General features: G+C 37.8%; 1 protein-coding gene across 4 annotated transcripts in view; it reads left to right on the top strand.

Annotated features, from left to right (window-relative positions):
• Positions 1–18551, top strand: part of DENND4C (DENN domain containing 4C) — a 143993-nt gene that overhangs the window by 123113 nt on the left and 2329 nt on the right. For all 4 annotated transcript variants that reach the window (XM_032139385.2, XM_032139386.2, XM_032139384.2 and 1 more), the window contains 6 exons: positions 4032–4214; positions 5026–5221; positions 6869–7114; positions 8483–8600; positions 16395–16545; positions 18314–18378. In XM_032139385.2, coding sequence (XP_031995276.1) covers positions 4032–4214; positions 5026–5221; positions 6869–7114; positions 8483–8600; positions 16395–16545; positions 18314–18378 — 959 coding nt within the window. The remainder of the gene's footprint in view (positions 1–4031; positions 4215–5025; positions 5222–6868; positions 7115–8482; positions 8601–16394; positions 16546–18313; positions 18379–18551) is intronic.

Genomic DNA, 18551 nt, shown 5'->3' with positions numbered 1-18551 from the left:
GTAGCAAATACTAGTAATGTGGGACTCTACTTTTCCATTTTATTTAAAGTAGGATTATCAGCTGGGCTCCGTGGCTCATGCTGTAATCTCAACACTTTGTGAGGCCCAGGTGGGAGGATTGCTTGAGGTCAGCAGTTCAAGACCAGTCTGGGCAACATGGCAAGACCCTGTCTCTACAGAAGATTTTTTTAAATTAGCTGGGCATGGTAGTGTGCACCTGTGGTAGCAGCTACTAGGAAGGCTGACACAGGAGGATCGCGTGAGCCCAGCAGTTTGAAGCTGCAGTGAGTATATATTTTAGAAGAAACAAAGGGGAAAAAAGGCTTCAACTCTTCTCTTGTCACTTGCACTTCCTAGTAGTATTCTGTGCAGTGAAATGACCAAAGTCTAGGCAATAGAAATGAGACTAGCTGATCTATAATTATACATTAAATAACTGAGAGTTTGGTAACTCTCTGCTGACCTAAGGAATTATACTTAATATTCCATTCATTTTATGGAACAAATTGAACTTTTTATTTCCTGCCTTTAGCTGCTTTAAAAAAAATACATTGCCAGGTGTGGTGGCTCACACCTGTAATCCTAGCACTTCGGGAGACCAAGGCAGATAGATTGCCTGAGCTCAGGAGTTCGAGACCAGCCTGGGCAACACGGTGAAATCTCATCTCTACTAAAATACGAAAGATTAGCCAGGTGTGGTGGCGTGCGCCTGTAGTCCCAGGCACCCGGGAGGCTGAGGCAGGAGAATTGCTTGAACCTGGGAGGCGGAGGTTGCAGTGAGCTGAGATTGCACCACTGCACTCCAGCCTGGGTGACAGAGCGAGACTCTGTCTCAGGAAAAAAAAAACAAAAACATTTAGGCTGGGCATGATGGCTCATGCCTGTAATCCCAGTACTTTGGGAGGCCGAGGCAGGCGGATCACTTGAGGTCAGGAGTTCAAGACCAGCCTGGGCAACGTGGCAAAACCCCATCTATACAAAAAAGGTTAGCCCGACACCATGGCACATGCCTGTAGTCCCAGCAACCAGGAGGCTGAGGCAGGAAAATGGTTTGAACCCAAGAGGTGGAAGTTGCAGTGAGCTGAGATCACACCATTTAATTGTAGAGGTATTTCTTCTCTGTTTTTTCTTTTAGCTTCAGGAGTGGAGCTAAGTCAAATCATACTCTTTAATTCCTGACACACTATCATCTTTGGCTTGTGCAAGGGCCCTCTTGTGTTTATCTTCCTTTCCTCATTCCCACCCTCATTCCCTCATTCTACAAGACACTGACTCTGCTAAGTGTGATATATATCTAAATTTATTTCTTTTTATTACACAATTTAAAATCTGAGTTACTATATGTACATCTAGTTTATTCCTTTTCTTCTACAGGAAGTTAATATATCTTTCTACTTATCCATTATTCTAATGTTAGATACTTCAGTTGCTTTCAGTTCTCTGTTACTACAAACATCACGGCGGTAATGCAGTGCACTGCAAAATACATATCCCGTTTTGGGCTTGTAAAGTAGTTTCTCTAAGAAAACAATAATCCTTGGAGTAAGGTCATTTTCGTACATGATTTTACTAAACACAAAATATTGCTTCCTAGACGGCTGCACTCCCACAAGTAGTACCCAAGAATTCTCATTTCTATATAGCCTTACTAGCATTTGGTATTATCACTTTTTAAATTTTGGCATTGTTTGAGTTTGTCTCAATACTGACAAATTTGACTCTCTTCATTACTTGTTATTCTAGCCTTTTTTTTTTTTTTTTTTTGGAGACAGAGTTTCACTCTTGTCGCCCAGGCTGGAGTCCAATGGCACGATCTTGGCTCACTGCAACGTCCGCCCCCCAGGTTGAAGCGATTCTCCTGCCTCAGCCTTCCGAGTAGCCGGGAGTACCCACTGCCATGCCCAGCTAATTTTTGTATTTTTAGTAGAGATGGGGTTTCGTCATGTTAGCCAGGCTGGTCTCGAACTCCTGACCTGAGATGATCCACCCACCTTGGCCTCCCAAAGTGCTGGGATTACAGGCGTGAGCCACCGCACCTGGCCTGCTCTAGCATTTTCTATGAATTGGCTGCTTATGTTCATTGCCTTTTTTTCTTTTTTTTTTTTTTTTTGGCACCCACCACCATGCCCGGCTAATTTTTTTGTATTTTTGGTAGAGACGGGGTTTCACCATGTTAGCCAGGATAGTCTCGATCTCTTGACCTTGTGATCTGCCCGCCTTGGCCTCCCAAAGTGCTGGGATTACAGGCATCAGCCACCGTGCCTGGCCATTCATTGCCTATTTTTCTATTGATCTTTCTTTTTCTTGTTGATCTGACTTGAATATTATTGATATTAATTACTTGAAAGCATTAATTTTGATATCATTATCCATTCATTTTTTACCTTGCAATTTGTACTTTTGGAATCTTGTTTTTAAAGTTGTTCCCTATCCCTAGGACCTGAAATTTTTATCCTTGAACATTTTTGCTTATATTTTACTTTTGATGTTTAGGTCTTTAATATATCTTTCTTCTACTTTTTATATATGATGGTAGAGATCCAGCTTTTAGTTTTCCTCCATATAACAATCCAGTTATCCCAATATTATCTACTAAGTAACCTGTCCTTTGCTCACTGATATGTGGTGTCACCTTTATCATATTTCAGTTCCCATGTGTACCTCACTTGGTTCCGCATTTTCTTGCTGTTTTTCTATGCCATGTTGTTTTCATCATTTGGTCTTTGTGTTATATCTGGTTAGAAGGGTTCCCGCTCTTGGATTTTATTGTTATTATTTTTTGTATGCTTGCTCTTTCCTATGAATTCTTAGAATAAGTTTGAGGTCCTCAAAAAAAAATCCAACTAGAGTTTTCTTTGAGATTTATAGGTTAATTTGGGGAAAATTGGCTTTTCTATTATTATTATCTTATCTGTGAGCCTGGTATGTCTCTGTATTTTTTTTCAGATCTTCTTTTATGTCCTTTAACACAGGTTTAAATTATTCTCCATAAGTCCTGTACTTTTTTGAGTTAATTGTGTTTTTAAGCTATTGTGACAAGCATTTTATTTTATATTTTTCAAATTGGGTATAAAGGAGCATTATTAAGTCTATCCCCTGAATATGTTGTTATAGAAAATTTCAAGCTTACGACAAATTATAAAGATTTTTTTTCAATAAGCACACAAATATCTACCCCTGCATCCTTCAATTTACACTTTACTATACTTAGTCTATCACCTGTCTGTCTGTCTCTCCACCAGTCTGTCTTAAATTTTTATTCATTTGAAGGTAGGATAGAGATATTAATACATTTCTCCCCCAAAGACTTTGATATGCATATCATTAACTAGAGTTCACTATTTATTGACAATTTGTTTATTTTGAGATAAATTGATATACAGCAAAATGTACAAATCTTAAACATACCATTTGAAGAATAAATGCATGCATTTGTGCAAATTAAACCCTTAGAAAACATTACCATTACCTCAGAAAATTCTCTATATGTTCCTTGCAAGGCCCTTCCCTCCTCGAGTCCCACCCAAAGAGAGAAGGAGAGAGATAAGATGTAAATAAAACAACAACGAACAGAGAAGAAATGACTAGAAACAAGATGGAGATTTATAAGTGATAAAAGACATTATAAGTAATTATAGGTTAATATATCTTAAAATGCTGCTACTGCAGCTCTTTTTTTTTTTTTTAACTCAGGAAATTAATAAAATATTTTGCTTTCCCTCTTCCTTCATAGTTTTCTTTAGTGGTTCTCAAAAATTGGAATATCATTTATTGGACCATTTCCAACCTTGTATTTGAAAAGTTTAGGATAGGAGGGGAAGAGAAAATGAGAGCAGGAATGTGTGTGTGTGAGAGAGAGAGAGAGAGAGAGAGTGAGTGTGTGTATTGGAAATAGGCAGTGTTTTCCTTCTGGATTATATATAATTTTATTAATGACTGCTTTATCAATAAAATGATTCTAAATATGATAGAATTTTAGAAGACTTGAGGATTTTTAAAGGCTCTTTTTTTCCCCCCTTTTCCGTATGTAGCTTTTTCCTGAAACCAAGCACCTCTGGTGACAGTTTACAAAGTGGAAGCATTCCATTGGCAAATGAATCCTTGGAGCACAAACCTGTATCCAGTTTAGCAGAACCTGACTTGATCAACTTTATGGATTTCCCAAAACATAACCAGATCATAACTGAAGAAACAGGCTCTGCAGTTGAACCAAGGTATCAAAGGGTACAGAGACCTCTTTATGTAGTAATAAATGGGGTACCCTTGTAAAAATTGTCTCTAAAGACAACCTGACTCATACAGGCATAAGTTCTGACATTTAAGAGTACATCTTAACTTCTTATTACCACATAGTGTTTAACTAGCTAATGAATGAATCTGATGATAAACCATTTTTGAACTAAGTTTAATATTTTACAGTTGTCTTTTACAAAATGAACTTCTCAGCAGTAAAATATTTCCCCTTTAATATAGTCATTGCCAATTTCCAGAGGCGAAGTGTTCTCTTTCGGTGAAATGTACACTTGACCCTTAAATACTAATTGAATCAAACATTTATTGAGACTCTATTGTATGCTAAATATTGTGCTAAGCTCTAAAAATAAAAAAGTAAATATGATTAGGTCTCTCTCCTTAGGTGGATCGTGGCCTAGTAGAGATTAAGTACTTGTCAGTGTCTTTATTGTACTTATTTGCATATAGCATACTTCTAGGTAATTTTGTTTAATAAAGATGAAATAATATTTGAGTAAAGCAACTGAATGGGTACTTTGTCTTTTTAAAATAATACCTGTATATCTACAATATGTCATCTTCCCACCCCTCACCAGAACCATCTACTCCATCCTGTTTTTCTGACCAGTTTTACAAAAATGCTTGAAGGAAATGCAATTCTTACACGGTGGTGCTGATTCTTCTTAGATATATTTAGTATACTCAAGGTCCATTGTAGAAAATACTCTAGCTCTACAGATTTAGACTGTTTTTCAACATGAACATAGCATTTCTTCTACATTTATTTTTAAGTGATGAAATAAAGAGAGCCAGTGGAGATGTCCAAACTATGAAAATTTCATCTGTGCCTAATAGTTTATCAAAGCGAAATGTGTCTTTGACTCGAAGTCACAGTGTTGGAGGCCCCTTGCAGAATATTGACTTTACCCAGCGACCGTTTCATGGCATTTCAACAGTTAGTCTTCCAAACAGTCTGCAGGAAGTTGTGGTATGTAACAACAACAACATTGTAATTATACTGCATACACATCTAAGTATATAGTAGAACATTATGAATTCTTCTGTAGTGGACTTATTTTAATTACATGAGAAGTGATAAGAGTTTTTCCATAAACAAATAACTTTTTATTGTAGAGAATTTCAAATATGTACAAAAAGAAACAGTATAATGAGTCCCCCATCATCTAGCTTCAGTTATTTTCAGTTTATGGCATTCTTCTTTTATGTATATTCTCATTCAGTTCTCTCTTTTTTTGAGGTTATTTTGAAGCAAATTTCAAACATCACATATTCTGTTAGTAAATATTTCAGTATGTGTCCCTGAATGATGAGGACTTTAGAAAAATATGACACCGCTTTTATCATACCAAAAAAAAAACCCAAATAATATTATCAGGTTATTTAGTCTGTTCAAATTTCTGAATGTCTCAAAAATGTCAAATGCATGTGTGTGCTTGTGTATGTGTAGCATGTGTATGTGCTTGTGGGTTGTAGCTTGAGGAATCAGGATCAAATAAAGTCAGTGTATTGCACTTGGTTGATATGGCTTAGATATAACAGAAACTTCCTTATGTCTTCTGTTAGATTTTCTAAAGATAAAATTTATAGTGGAAAGGCAGGTTAAATGCTTGATTTTTTCCTTTTATTTAGAGTTTTCAAAATAGCGAGTTGAGTCCCTGTCATTCTCCAAGATCATCAGTTAATTTGGGGGAATAGGGTATCATTATGAGCTCATTGATTTCAACATTTATGTTTAATTAAGTAATTAATTTTTAGAGATGGGGATCTCGCTTTGTTGCCCAGGCTATTCTTAAACTCCTGAGCTCAAGTGATCCTCCTGCTTCAGCCTCCCTAATAACTGGAACCACAGGCACACACTACCATGCCTTAAACATTTATCTGTATATCTATTGCTGTTTTTATCCTTGTTCATGCTTATATTATTCTTTTTGGTCAGTTAGAAGCCCCTACAAGTTAGCTCATTAGTCCTTTTGACACAACTCTAGTAGCCTTTTTGTATGGTTTTGGAGACCACAGTCTAGGCACCAGGGGGACTCACTGTTAATGAGAGAGTCTTAAACATTTTATCCTGATTATAATTTGCATAACTCACAAAGTCTAGGTTGGGTCTTTTTTCATTTCTTATTTTCTTTGAATTATAAAAATGCTATTTCTTTAATTCCTTCAGTTTTTGTTGCAATCAGTTGTAAAAGTGAGTTAAGTCAACAAAGAATATTAATGCAAAAGATTTCCCCATCAGTTCAGAGTTGTAGGAGGAAGATAATGTCACACAGTTTCTACACACGTACATTACTATAAAGCATCTGAAATGCAAATATTTCTTATAAAAATTGAAAAAAACCTAATACATTCAGGCCATTGCTCTCAATGTGATAGAGAACATGTTTTAAAGAGTCTGTTGATTAATTTTCTTTTGTAATGATTTAACTTAACAGTACTTAAGTATTTTTTTCCTGTTTTAGGTTTTCATTCATTAGCATATTCTCCTGCATGTAGCAATGGTCCTAAAATAACTGATTTAAAAAGGATAGAGAGGTATTATCTCATTGAGAAGTGCTCTTGAGCGTACAGATTTAAACAGATAATATTAATTTCTTTTTGTATTTTTTTTAAGGAGCCTTTAGGAAAAAGACCCAATCCTGCCCCTGTTTCTGTGCCCTACTTGAGTCCTCTAGTACTCCGTAAAGAACTTGAATCTTTGCTAGAAAATGAAGGTGATCAGGTGATTCATACGTCTTCTTTCATCAATCAACATCCAATCATTTTCTGGAACCTCGTTTGGTATTTCAGACGTTTGGACCTTCCTAGTAACTTGCCAGGACTTATCCTCACATCTGAACATTGTAATGAAGGTGTACAGGTAGGGTGCCAACTTTTATACTTAACGTTAGTATTCGGTAGGATGAGGCTTAACTTCAAGCTCCTGAAAGTATACAACAACAGTAGCTTAACAAGACAGATTTATTTCTCTCTCACTTAAAAGTTTGGATAAGCAGTCCTGGAATGGTAAAGTGTTAGGAACCTAAGATCCTTCTATATTTTTGTTTAGCTATGCATAACCTCCATTTCCAAGTTCTGCTTCTGGTCCAGGATGGCTGTTTACCTCCAAGCTGTCACATCTACTTTCTATCCAGCAGTTAGGAGAAAAATGGATGGAGGGGAGAGTATGTCTTTTATCTTAAGGAGATAGCTCCTGGAGTTGTAGATAATATTTCCACATATATTTTCTTGGCCTAAACTCAATTATTAGGTCATATCTGTCTGCAAGTGTAGCTAGAAAATCTTGCCCAGGCTGGAGTGCAATGGCGTGTTCTTGGCTTATTGCAGTCTCCTTTTTCTGGGTTCAAGTGATTCTCCTGCCTCAGCCTCCCGAGTAGCTGGGATTACAGGCACCCACCACCACATCCACTTAATTTTTGTATTTTTGGTAGAGACGGGATTTTACCATGTTGGCCAGGCTGGTTTGAATTCCTGACCTAAGGCAATCCACCTGCCTCAGCCTCCCAAACTGCCGGGATTACAGGCATGAGCGACTGTGCCCGGCTGTAGCTATTATTCTTAACTGTTCTTTTCCCAGCTGCAATTCTCACAACCACCTTATTTGAAAGGACTCATATTATCCATATTTTTCAGATGCTATAATTAAAAGTTAGAGAAATTTAGTAATTTCTGTAAGGTGACATACCTAAGAAGTGATGGAGACCCAAGGTCACATTCTGGCTGTCTGACTTAAAAGCCCCAACTCTATTTATACTGGGATCCTGATTCCATTAGAGACAGTGAGCTCCTAGAGTGCCTTATTTTATAGTATTAATATTGATAAGACACTCAGACCCCAAACATATACATGGGGCAAAATAAAATCTTCCCTTAAAGTACTATAAACTCTAATTTGATTAGGTAGGTGAAACAAAATTATTTGGTAAGGTAGTAGAAACTCTTACACTTTGACCTTAAAATTTGCTGTAATGGTGGTTAATCTTTCTACAACCATTGTGCCAGTTAGCAAATTGTCATCCCATTCCTTAAAAGTCACACTGAGAAACCTTGACCTCAGAAAATAATAATAACGTTTGTCATCAGACATTAATAAAAATTAAAATTTTGGCTCTGAATTTTAGGTCCAGAATTTTAAAAGGACTCATCTGTTTTATATCATCAAGCTTCACTAGATCTACTGGTAATTGTTATTCTTGGGATACTAATACTTTCTTTTGATTTCTTTTAGCTTCCTCTGTCATCTCTATCCCAGGATAGCAAACTTGTGTATATTCAGCTGTTGTGGGATAATATCAACCTTCATCAGGAACCAAGAGAACCTCTGTATGTCTCATGGAGGAATTTTAGTAAGTAAAATAGAATTAAAGACATAACAGCTGGGTGCGGTGGCTCGCACCTGTAATGCCAGCACTTTGGGAGGCCTAGGCTGGTGGATCACTTGAGGTAAGGAGTTGGAGACCAGCCTGGCCAACATGGTGAAATCCTGTCTCTATTAAAAATACAAAATTTAGCCAGGTGTGGTAGCAGGTGCATGTAGTGCCAGCTACTCAGGAGGCTGAGGCTTGAAAATCGCTGGAACCTGGGCAGCAAAGGTTGCAGTGAGCTGAGATCATACCACTGCACTCCAGCCTGGGTGTCAGAGCAAGACTGTATCTGAAACAAAACAAAGAATTAAAGACATAAAAAACTCAAAACGGGAACAACTCAAATATGCATCCATAGGTGATTGGATAAGCAAATCGTGGCACAGTCCATCCATACGGTAGGATATTGTTCTACAATAAAGAATGGACTGCTGGGAAAAAAAAAAAGAAACAAACTAAATTCTCCTAGAGTTAAATAGAGAAAAGCAAATTATTTGGCTTTGTTTTTAAATTTTTAATTAATTCAAAGTGATTTGCTGTTAAAAAAAAAAAGTACACACACAAAAATGAAAAAGTGATTTGCTATTTTACTGACCTGTTTTTAACTGTGACGGGTCTTAACTGAGTTGAGTAATTTTTTCGGTGGTTTTTCTATCAAGTAAAAATTTGGCTGGATATTTTGAGAGTAAATTCTGTATAGCAGAAGAGTAATTTAGATGTATTGGTATAGGATCCTAAGTTCAGTTGTATTGATGGTTACTGACTGGTCTTAAGGGTTCTGGCTTCATTTTTAATCTTTTAGAATATATTTTTACAAGGTGTTTAAAGGGTGATTATTCATGTATTCAAAAGCCTTATGAGTCAATAAGAAAAATACAATTCAGTAGATAAATGACCAAATGATATTAATAGGTAATTCATATTAAAAACATTAAGCGGCTTTCAAACTGTATTAGTTTTCTAGGGCTGCCATAATAAAATACCACAGACTGGGTGGCTTTAAATTTATTTTCTCACAGTTCTGGAGGCTGGAAGTCTAAAATCTAGAAAGGGATCAGCAGATTTGGTTTCTTCTGAGGCCTCTCTTTGGCCTGTAGATGGCTGCCTTCTTGCTGTACCCTCACATAACCTTTTCTCTGAGTGTTTGCATGCACATGCACACATTGCTGGTGTCTCCTTTTCTTATAAAGACATCAGCCCTATTAGGTTAGGGCCCCACTTGGGCAGGTGCAGTGGCTCACGCCTGTAATCCCAGCACTTTGGGAGGCCGAGGGCGGGTGGATCACGAGGTCAGGAGTTCAAGACCAGCCTGGCCAAGATGGTCTTGGCCATCTCTACTAAAAATACAAAATTTAGCTGGGTGTGGTGGTGGGCGCCTGTAGTTCCAGCTGCTCAGGAGGCTAAGGCAGACAATTGCTTGAACCCGGGAGGCGGAGTTTGCAGTGAGCTGAGATGGCTCCACTGCACTCCAGCCTGGGCAACAGAGCGAGACTCCATCTCAAAAAAAAAAAAATTAAAAAAACATTATAGCCCCACTCTTATGTCCTCATGTAACCTTAATTATTTCTTTAAAGGCCTTATCTCCAAATAGAGTCACATTGGCAATTAGGGCCTCAACATATGAATTTGAGGGTGACACAATTGAGTCTGTAATATAAACATATTTTAAAAGCTCAGTCATACTAGTATTAAGTGAAATATAACTTTATATTTTAAAAAAGCAAAATGTAGGTCTGGCGCGCTGGCTCATGCTTGTAATCCCAGCACTTTGGGAGGTCAGGGCAGGTGGATCACTTGAGGTCAGGAGTTCAAGACCAGCCTAGCCAATATGGTGAAACCCCGTCTCTACTAAAAATACAAAAAAAATTAGTGTGCACACCTGTAATCCCAGCTACGCGGGAGGCTGAGGCAGGGAAACCCGGGAAGCAGAGGTTACAATGAGCCGAGATTGCGCCATTGCACTCCAGCCTGGACATCGCAGCAAGACTCCATCTCAAAAAAGAAAGAAAGGAAAATGTGGCCGGCGTGGTGGCTCACGCCTGTAACCACAACACTTTGGGAGTCCAAGGCAGGAGAATCCCTTGAGCCCAGGAGTTCTAGGCAGCAGTTAGCTATGATTGCACCAGTGTACTCCAGCCTGGGTGACAAAGTGAGATTTCCCTGCCTTCCTGTCTGTTAAAAAAAAAAAAAGGAAAACATAAACTTGTAACTGTCAGGTTGGCAAAAAACTTTAAAGATGAAGATTGTTTTAAAAAATTTAAAGATTGTTGGAGATGTTTGGGGAACACTTTCATACACTTAGATGTGTAAAATGATAGATTTCTGGAGAACAATATGGCAAACATGTAGATTTCATATGTGGATACCCTTTAAACTCAGGAATTGCAGTTAGAGAACTCTGTTCTATAGAAATACAGTACACAGCTAGCTGTTTACACAAGGATACTTACTGTAGGATTTTTTTTTTCTTTTGAGACAGGGTCATGTCTCTATCTAGCACCCTGCTCATAAAGCAGGAATGTCACTCTAAAAGAAGGGCCACTGTTCCCAGCCCCAGCTCTAGAGCAGTGGCTTAGAAATTTTGCCCAGGGGCTGGGCACGATGGCTCACGCCTCAGGTGGATCACCTGAGGTCAGGAGTTTGAGATCAGCCTGGCCAACATGATAAAACCCCGCCTCTACTAAAAATACAAAAAAATTAGCCAGGTGTGGTGGTGGGCACTTGTAATCCCAGCTAGTTGGGAGGCTGAGACAGGAGAATCGGAGGCCTGGGAGGCGGAAGTTGCAGTGAGCCGAGATCGTGCCACTGCACTCCAGCCTGGGTGACAGAGTGAGACTCTGTCTCAAAAAAAAAAAAGAAAAGTAAAAAAAAAAAAAAAAAGAAATTTTGCCCAGGGGGAGAGGCAGGTCATAAGAATAGAGAGCTCTGAAATTTTCCCTAAAGCAAATTATTTTATTTGGAACAGAGTGTGGAGAAGTTTAAGCCTGAGAGCACTCTCAAAAATAGTGGAGATTTTGGTGAGAAGGCCATCATTACCCTGATACAAAGACCAATGACAGCATAAGAAAATTAAAAATCAGTATCATTTAGGAATATAGACATAAAAATCTTGAATAAAATACTAGCAGATCAAATCCAGCAATATATAAAAATGATTTTACACCATGACAAAGTGGAATTTATCTCAAGCATGCAATTGTGGTTTAACATTTGAAAATCAATTGTGTAATACACTATATCTATCAATAGAGTAAAGGACAAAATTCACATGATCATCTTAGTAGGCACAGCCAAATCATTTGGCAAAATCCATCACCCTTTGTTTAAAACACTCATCAAGCTGGGAATAGAGAAGATCTTCCTCCGCCTGGTAATGGGCATCTATGAAAATCTATGGTTGATACCATACTCAACATACTTTCTCACTAAGTACAAGAGTAAAACAAGGATGCCCACTTTTGCCATTTTTATTTACTATTCTAGCAGAGGTTCTAGCTAGAGTAATTAGTCAAGAACAGAAAAGGCATCCAAACTGGAAAGGAAAAAAGTAAGTGTATCTGTATTTGCAGATTATATGATAAATGATATTTATTTGTTCTCTATGTATAATATATAGAAAATTCTAAGGAATAGACACACACCCAACATATTATTATACACACATATTAGAACTGCATAAGTTCAGCAAGGTTCCAGGCTATAAGATCAATATAGAGAAATCAACTATTTCTATATCTTTGAACAAATAATTCAAAATGAAACTAAGAAAAGAATTTTATTTATAATAGCATTAGAACAAAATACTTAGGATAAATTGAACCAAAGAAATGCAAAACTTACACTCCAAAGACTTAAATAATTGTTGAAAGAAATTAAAGAATAAGTAAATGGAAAGAAATCCCATGTTTATGGACTGGAAAAGTTAATATTAAGACGGAATTAGTCCTAAATTGATCTACAGATTGAATGCAATCCCTATCAGAATTTTAGGTAGCTTCTTTACGTAAATTGACAAGTGAATCTTGAAATTCATATGGATGTTCAAGGGACTTAGAATCACCAAAACAATCTTGAAAAATAACAGAGTTATAGGACTCACAGTTCTCAATTTGAAAACTTACTGCAAAGCTACAGTAATCAAGAAAGTAAAATACTGGTGTAAAAAGAGACATAGATCGATGGAATAGAGCTGAAGTTCCAGAAATAAACCCTCACATGTATGTATGGTCAGTTACCTTTCAGTGTGAAGACCATTTAATAGGTAAAGAATAGTCTTTTCGGCCGGGTGCAGTGGCTCACCCCTGTAATCCCAGCACTTTGGGAGGCCGAGGCAGGCAGATCACGAGGTCAGGAGATGGAGACCATCCTGGCTTAACATGGTGAAACCCCATCTCTACTAAAAACATACAAAAAAGTTAGCCAGGCGTGGTGGCAGGTGCCTGTAGTCCCAGCTACTCAGGAGGCTGAGGCAGGAGATGGCGTGAACCCAGGAGGCGGAGCTTGCAGTGAGCCGAGATTGCGCCACTGCACTCCAGCCTGGGCGACAGAGCGAGACTCCGTCTCAAACAAAAGAATAGTCTTTTCAACACATGTGCTGGGACAACAGGCTAGCAATAATAAAAAGAATGAAATTGGATACTTTCTCAAATCATACATAGAAATGAACTAAAAATGGATCATAGACCTAAATGTAAGAGCTAAAACTATAAAGCACTTAGAAGAAAACATAGGAATAAATCTTCATGACTCTGTGTTAGTTAGGCAAGGCCTTCAAAAAAAGCAACAAAAGCACAATCAAGAAAAAGTAGATAAGTTGGATTTAGTCAAAAGAAAAAACTTCTGAAATTTAAACCATCAAAAAAGTGAAAGGTCAATCGACAGATTGGGAGGAAATATTTGCAAATCATATCTTAAAAAGGATTTGTACCCAGACTATGTAAAGTACTCTTACAACTCAGTAATAAAAAGGCAACCCATTTTTAAAATAAGCAAAGGCTGTAAATCAGTAGTTCTTCAAATAAAATGTTCAGATGGCCAAAAGTACATGAAAAATGCTCAATAGCACTAGCTATCAAGGATATGCAAATGAAAACCACAAGGAAATACCACTTCATACTTAGTAGGATGGCTATAATCAAAAAAAAATATCGAGTTAGTGAAGATGTGGAGAAAGTGGAACCCTCAGACACTGTCAATTAGAATATAAAATTGTGCAGCTCCTTTGGAAAACAGTTTCACAGCTCCTCAAAATGGCAAACCATGTGAGTTACCATATGACACAGCAGTTGCACTCACATATATACCTAAGAGAAATGATGTCCACATGAAAACTTGCACATGAATGTTCATAATAGCATTTGTATAATAGCCAAAAATACAGAAACAAATGTCCATCAATCTATGAATTGAGGGCTGAGCGCAGTGGCGCACGCCTGTAATCCCAGCACTTTGGGAGGCTGAGGCTGGCAGATCACTTGAGGTCAGGAGTTCGAGACCAACCTGGCCAACATGGTGAAACCCCGTCTCTACTAAAAAATACAAAAATTAGCTGGGGGTGGTGGCACATGCCTGTAGTCCCAGCTACTTGGTAGGATGAGGCAGGAGAATCACTTGAACCCAGGGAGGCAGAGGTTGCAGTGAGCTGAGATTGTGCTGCTGCACTCCAGCCTGGGCAACAGAGCAAGACTCCATCTCAAAAACAAGAAAAAAAAAATTATGAATTGATAAATAAAGTATGGTATATCCATACAATGGAATTTCATTTGGCAACAGAAAGCAGTGAAGTACTGATACATGTACAACACAGATGAATCTTGAAACCATTCTAGAAGAGAAACCAGTTATGAAGGAGCATAGATTGTATTATTCCATTTATATGAAATATTCAGAACAGGCAAATGTATAGAGACAGAAAGTAGATTAGTGGTTGCCTAGGGCTAAGGGGTTGAGGTGGGGTTTCTTTCTGGGATATGAACATGTTCTAAAATTGATAGTGATGATGGTTGCACAACTTCATAAATATACTAAAAACCATTGAATTGTGTACTTAAATGGGTGTAATGTTTGGTTTGCGACTTATCTCAATAATTGCAAAATTACAGCATAGTGTGAAGATTAACACTATTCAAAGTCTGTCATTTAGCAGGTGGAAGACCTAGGATGAAAACTCATAGCAGCCAGTATTTCCTGTTGTTATCATAACAGAGGACTTTGCTATTTTTTTTTTTTTTTTGGTTTAACACAAATGAACTATTACCAGTTGTCTTTATTTAGGGGCGGTGTTATACAATACAATATAATGAAATGTATAATGAAAAAGATAATCCGCCCACCTCAGCCTCCCAAAGTGCTGGGATTACAGGCATGAGCCACTACACCTAGCCGAATTACAGTCCTTCTAATTAGCACAAGACTCTGCTATATTTAACAGAAAATAACAGAGGCTGAAACAGGTAAAGATTATTCTCTCATATGAAGTTATTAGACTAGGCAAATCAGGCTAGCACTTTTGGAGGCCAAGGTGGGAGGATCACTTGGGACCAGGAGTTTGAGACCAGGCTGGGCAACATAGTGGGAGCCCATCTCTACAAAAAATAAAAATAAAAAATTAGCTAGATGTAGTGGCATGCCCCTGTAGTCTCAGCTACTTGAGGCTGAAGCAAGAGGATTGCTTGAGCCCAGGAGGTCAAGGCTGCAGTGAGTTGTGATTGCACCACTTCATTCCAGCCTGGGTGACGGAGTGAAAAACTGTCTAAAAAGTTATGAATTACACATGTTGTACACCATAAGTAAATACAATTTTTACTTACTGATTAAAAATAAGGCCAGACATGGTTGGCTCATGCTTGTAATTCCAGTGATTTGGAAGGCTGAGGCAGGAGGACCGCTTGAGGCTGAGTTCAAGACTAGTCTGGGCAACATAGCAAGACCCTGTCTCTACAAAAATAAAATAAATTAGCCAACTGTGATGGTGCATGCCTGTAGTCGTAGCTATTTGGGAGGCTGAGCAGGGAAGATTGCTTGAGCCCAGGAATTGAAGGTTACTACAATCAGCCACTGCACTCCAGCCTTGGCAACAGAATGAGATCCTGTCTCCAAAAATTAAGTAAGTACATTTTTTAAAAAAAGAAAAAAAGTTATGTACTAGACAGTCTAGTACTGCTAGACAACTCCTCTGTCATCAGGGATCCAGATTCCTTCTGTTGCACCTGCTTTTATGGCTGCTGGAGTACAAGCTATCACATCCCAGCCTCAGGCAGTAAGCCACCATATATTAGAAGAGAAAGGCAGAGTGACAGGTCTGCCTGTTTGAAGAGAGCAAGCAGGGAAAATATTTTTTAGTTGGGCACATTGCCACATAATTTTACTAGTAGTGGGGAGGTGATATTGGTTAAGCAAGGAGAAAATGCCACAACTCTGGAAAAAAAAACTTTTTAAATAATTGGGACCGGGCACAGTGGCTCACGCCTGTAACCCCAGCACTTTGGGAGGCAGATTGCTTGAGCCCAGGAGTTTGAGACCAACCTGGGCAACCTGGTGAGACCCTGTCTCTACAAAGAATACAAAAATTAGCTGGGCCTGGTGGCATACATCTGTAGTCCCAGCTATTTGGGAGATTGAGGTGGGAGGATCACTTGAGCCTGGGAGATGAAGGTTGCAGTGAGCCATGATCACACCACTGCACTCCAGCCTGGGTAACAGAGTGAGATGTTGTCTCAAAAAAAATAATAATAATAGTAATAATTGGAAAAAAACTTACTGTGTTCTTATTGTTAGATTCTGAAAAGAAATCATCTCTCCTGTCAGAGGAACAACAAGAAACAAGCACTTTAGTAGAAACCATCAGGCAGAGTATTCAGCACAATAATGTTCTTAAACCCATCAACCTACTTTCACAGCAAATGAAGCCAGGCATGAAAAGACAAAGGTAATAATCCAGTATTTTTTGCTTGCCACCACTCAGTCATTTCATGTTTTTAAAAAATTATCTTACTTTAAAAAAAATCTCTAGTTATCAAAGAAATACATACTCATTGCAAAACATCTGATTGTTTTAAGTGCTACACAGATATATGCATTCCTACTTGAACACGAACACATAATAAAAGTGTCTGGGGGCTTGGCATGGTGGCTCACGCCTGTAATCCCAGTACTTTGGGTGGCCAAAGCAGGAGGATTGCTTGAGCTCAGGAGTTTGAGACTGGACTGACAACATAGCAAGACCCCATCTCTACAAAAAATAATTTGGCAGGGGTGGTATGTGCCTGTGACCTCAGCTACTTGAGAGGGTAAGACAGGAGGATTTCTTGAGCCCAGGAGGTCAAGGTTACAGTCAGCTGTGATCACACTGCTGCACTGCCACCTGGGTGACAAGAGCAAAACCCTGTCTCAAAAAAAAAAAGAGTGGAAATAGATTACGTTTTAAGAAGATCATTCATTGATCTAAAATGTACTGTCTTTTGGAAACATCACTGCTGTTTGCTGGAAACCTATAATTTTATTTATTAACATTGATAAACGTATGTACCACTTATTCAGAGCCTGTGATATCCGCACATCTTTTCTTTTGTTGGACATAAGAGAATATGGGAATAGGAGTAGAAACAATTTAGGAAAGGGATAGACGCAGTGAACTACAAAGGATATGGAGCTGTGCTCCTGTCACTATTGTCTGCTAATATGCTCAGATTGGTACTCATCCCCTCCTCAGCATAAGTGAATTTTGCAGTAGAAGCTTCAGAAAAGTGTGTGTAATCGCGTATATCAAATATTACTAATGTTTCCACGGTCCTCTTCAAGTTTCTTAGGTCATGGCATCTTTGAAGATAATCTCAGAAGTGACAGGGCAAGAATTGATAATGAAAATGGATGGATCCATTTTTACTATCAATAGTTGAGGTAGAGATGACCTTCTTCACAGTCTGTAATATGAGTAGCTTGCTTCAAGCATCTGTAGTTTAAGGACAGGAATGTAATATTAGAAATGTCATATTATGGCTTCTGAAGCTTCTAAAGAAAGTGATACAAAGTGTCACTAGAATCAGCATTACCTCCTACTTTTTTTTTTCTCTGTACATCAGTGCATTTCTTAAGTTTTCCTCTCATCTTTAACAACTGAGTCATGAAGCTCACTTTTAGTGTTTCATTTGTGACATTTTAATGCTCACAAACCAAATAAAGGTGAACTGTCCTTTGCTATTGGGTTAAATAGTAAAGAGACCACACCACCTTTTACATTGTTTGTGTCAAGGGTTTTAGACCCCTAACTTACTTAGAAATTAATCTGTTACTTTGTCAAGTGACAAAAGATGAGAGAAGACTCTGCTTTTGTAAATTTTAATTAGAAATTAGAGTTAAAACAGTTATGTATTGTTGAAATGTAATAAAGTTAAGCCATTTTTAATTGTTAGTAGTGTGAAGCTTTATGCCCATTAACTATGTTTTAACTTTAATTTGGAATAGAAACCTGCAGGAAGTTACAAAAATAGTACAGAATTCAATGTAGCCTCACGCAGCTTCCTCCAAATGTGATACCTCGTATAACTAACTGTCATGTAATATTAAAACCAGGACATTGACATAGGTATATTACTGTTAACTGGATGACAGAACTTAATGTCTTCACCATTAAAAAAAAGACATCTGTGTTTTTATGCTATTTGCCCATTAACTTTTAAAACATATTTGTTTTATAGGAGTTTATACAGAGAAATCCTCTTCTTATCATTAGTGTCTCTAGGAAGAGAGAATATTGATATTGGTAAGTTGGTTAATAAAAGATTATGAAAGGAAGTTTTATATTTTATTTTCAAAAGTAATTTTTAAAAATGTAGCCAGTATGTATAAAAGATTTAAAAGATTTCTACTTCTAAATATGTAGTTCAGATACATATAATTTGACTCAATACCAATTTGAAATGAACAGCTATTGTC

Source organism: Hylobates moloch, unplaced genomic scaffold (genome assembly GCF_009828535.3).
Source record: "Hylobates moloch isolate HMO894 unplaced genomic scaffold, HMol_V3 SCAFFOLD_19, whole genome shotgun sequence".
NCBI classification, from domain to species: domain Eukaryota; kingdom Metazoa; phylum Chordata; class Mammalia; order Primates; family Hylobatidae; genus Hylobates; species Hylobates moloch.
Note: the sequence above shows the minus strand (reverse complement) of the source record. Positions and strands in the feature narration are given on the sequence as shown.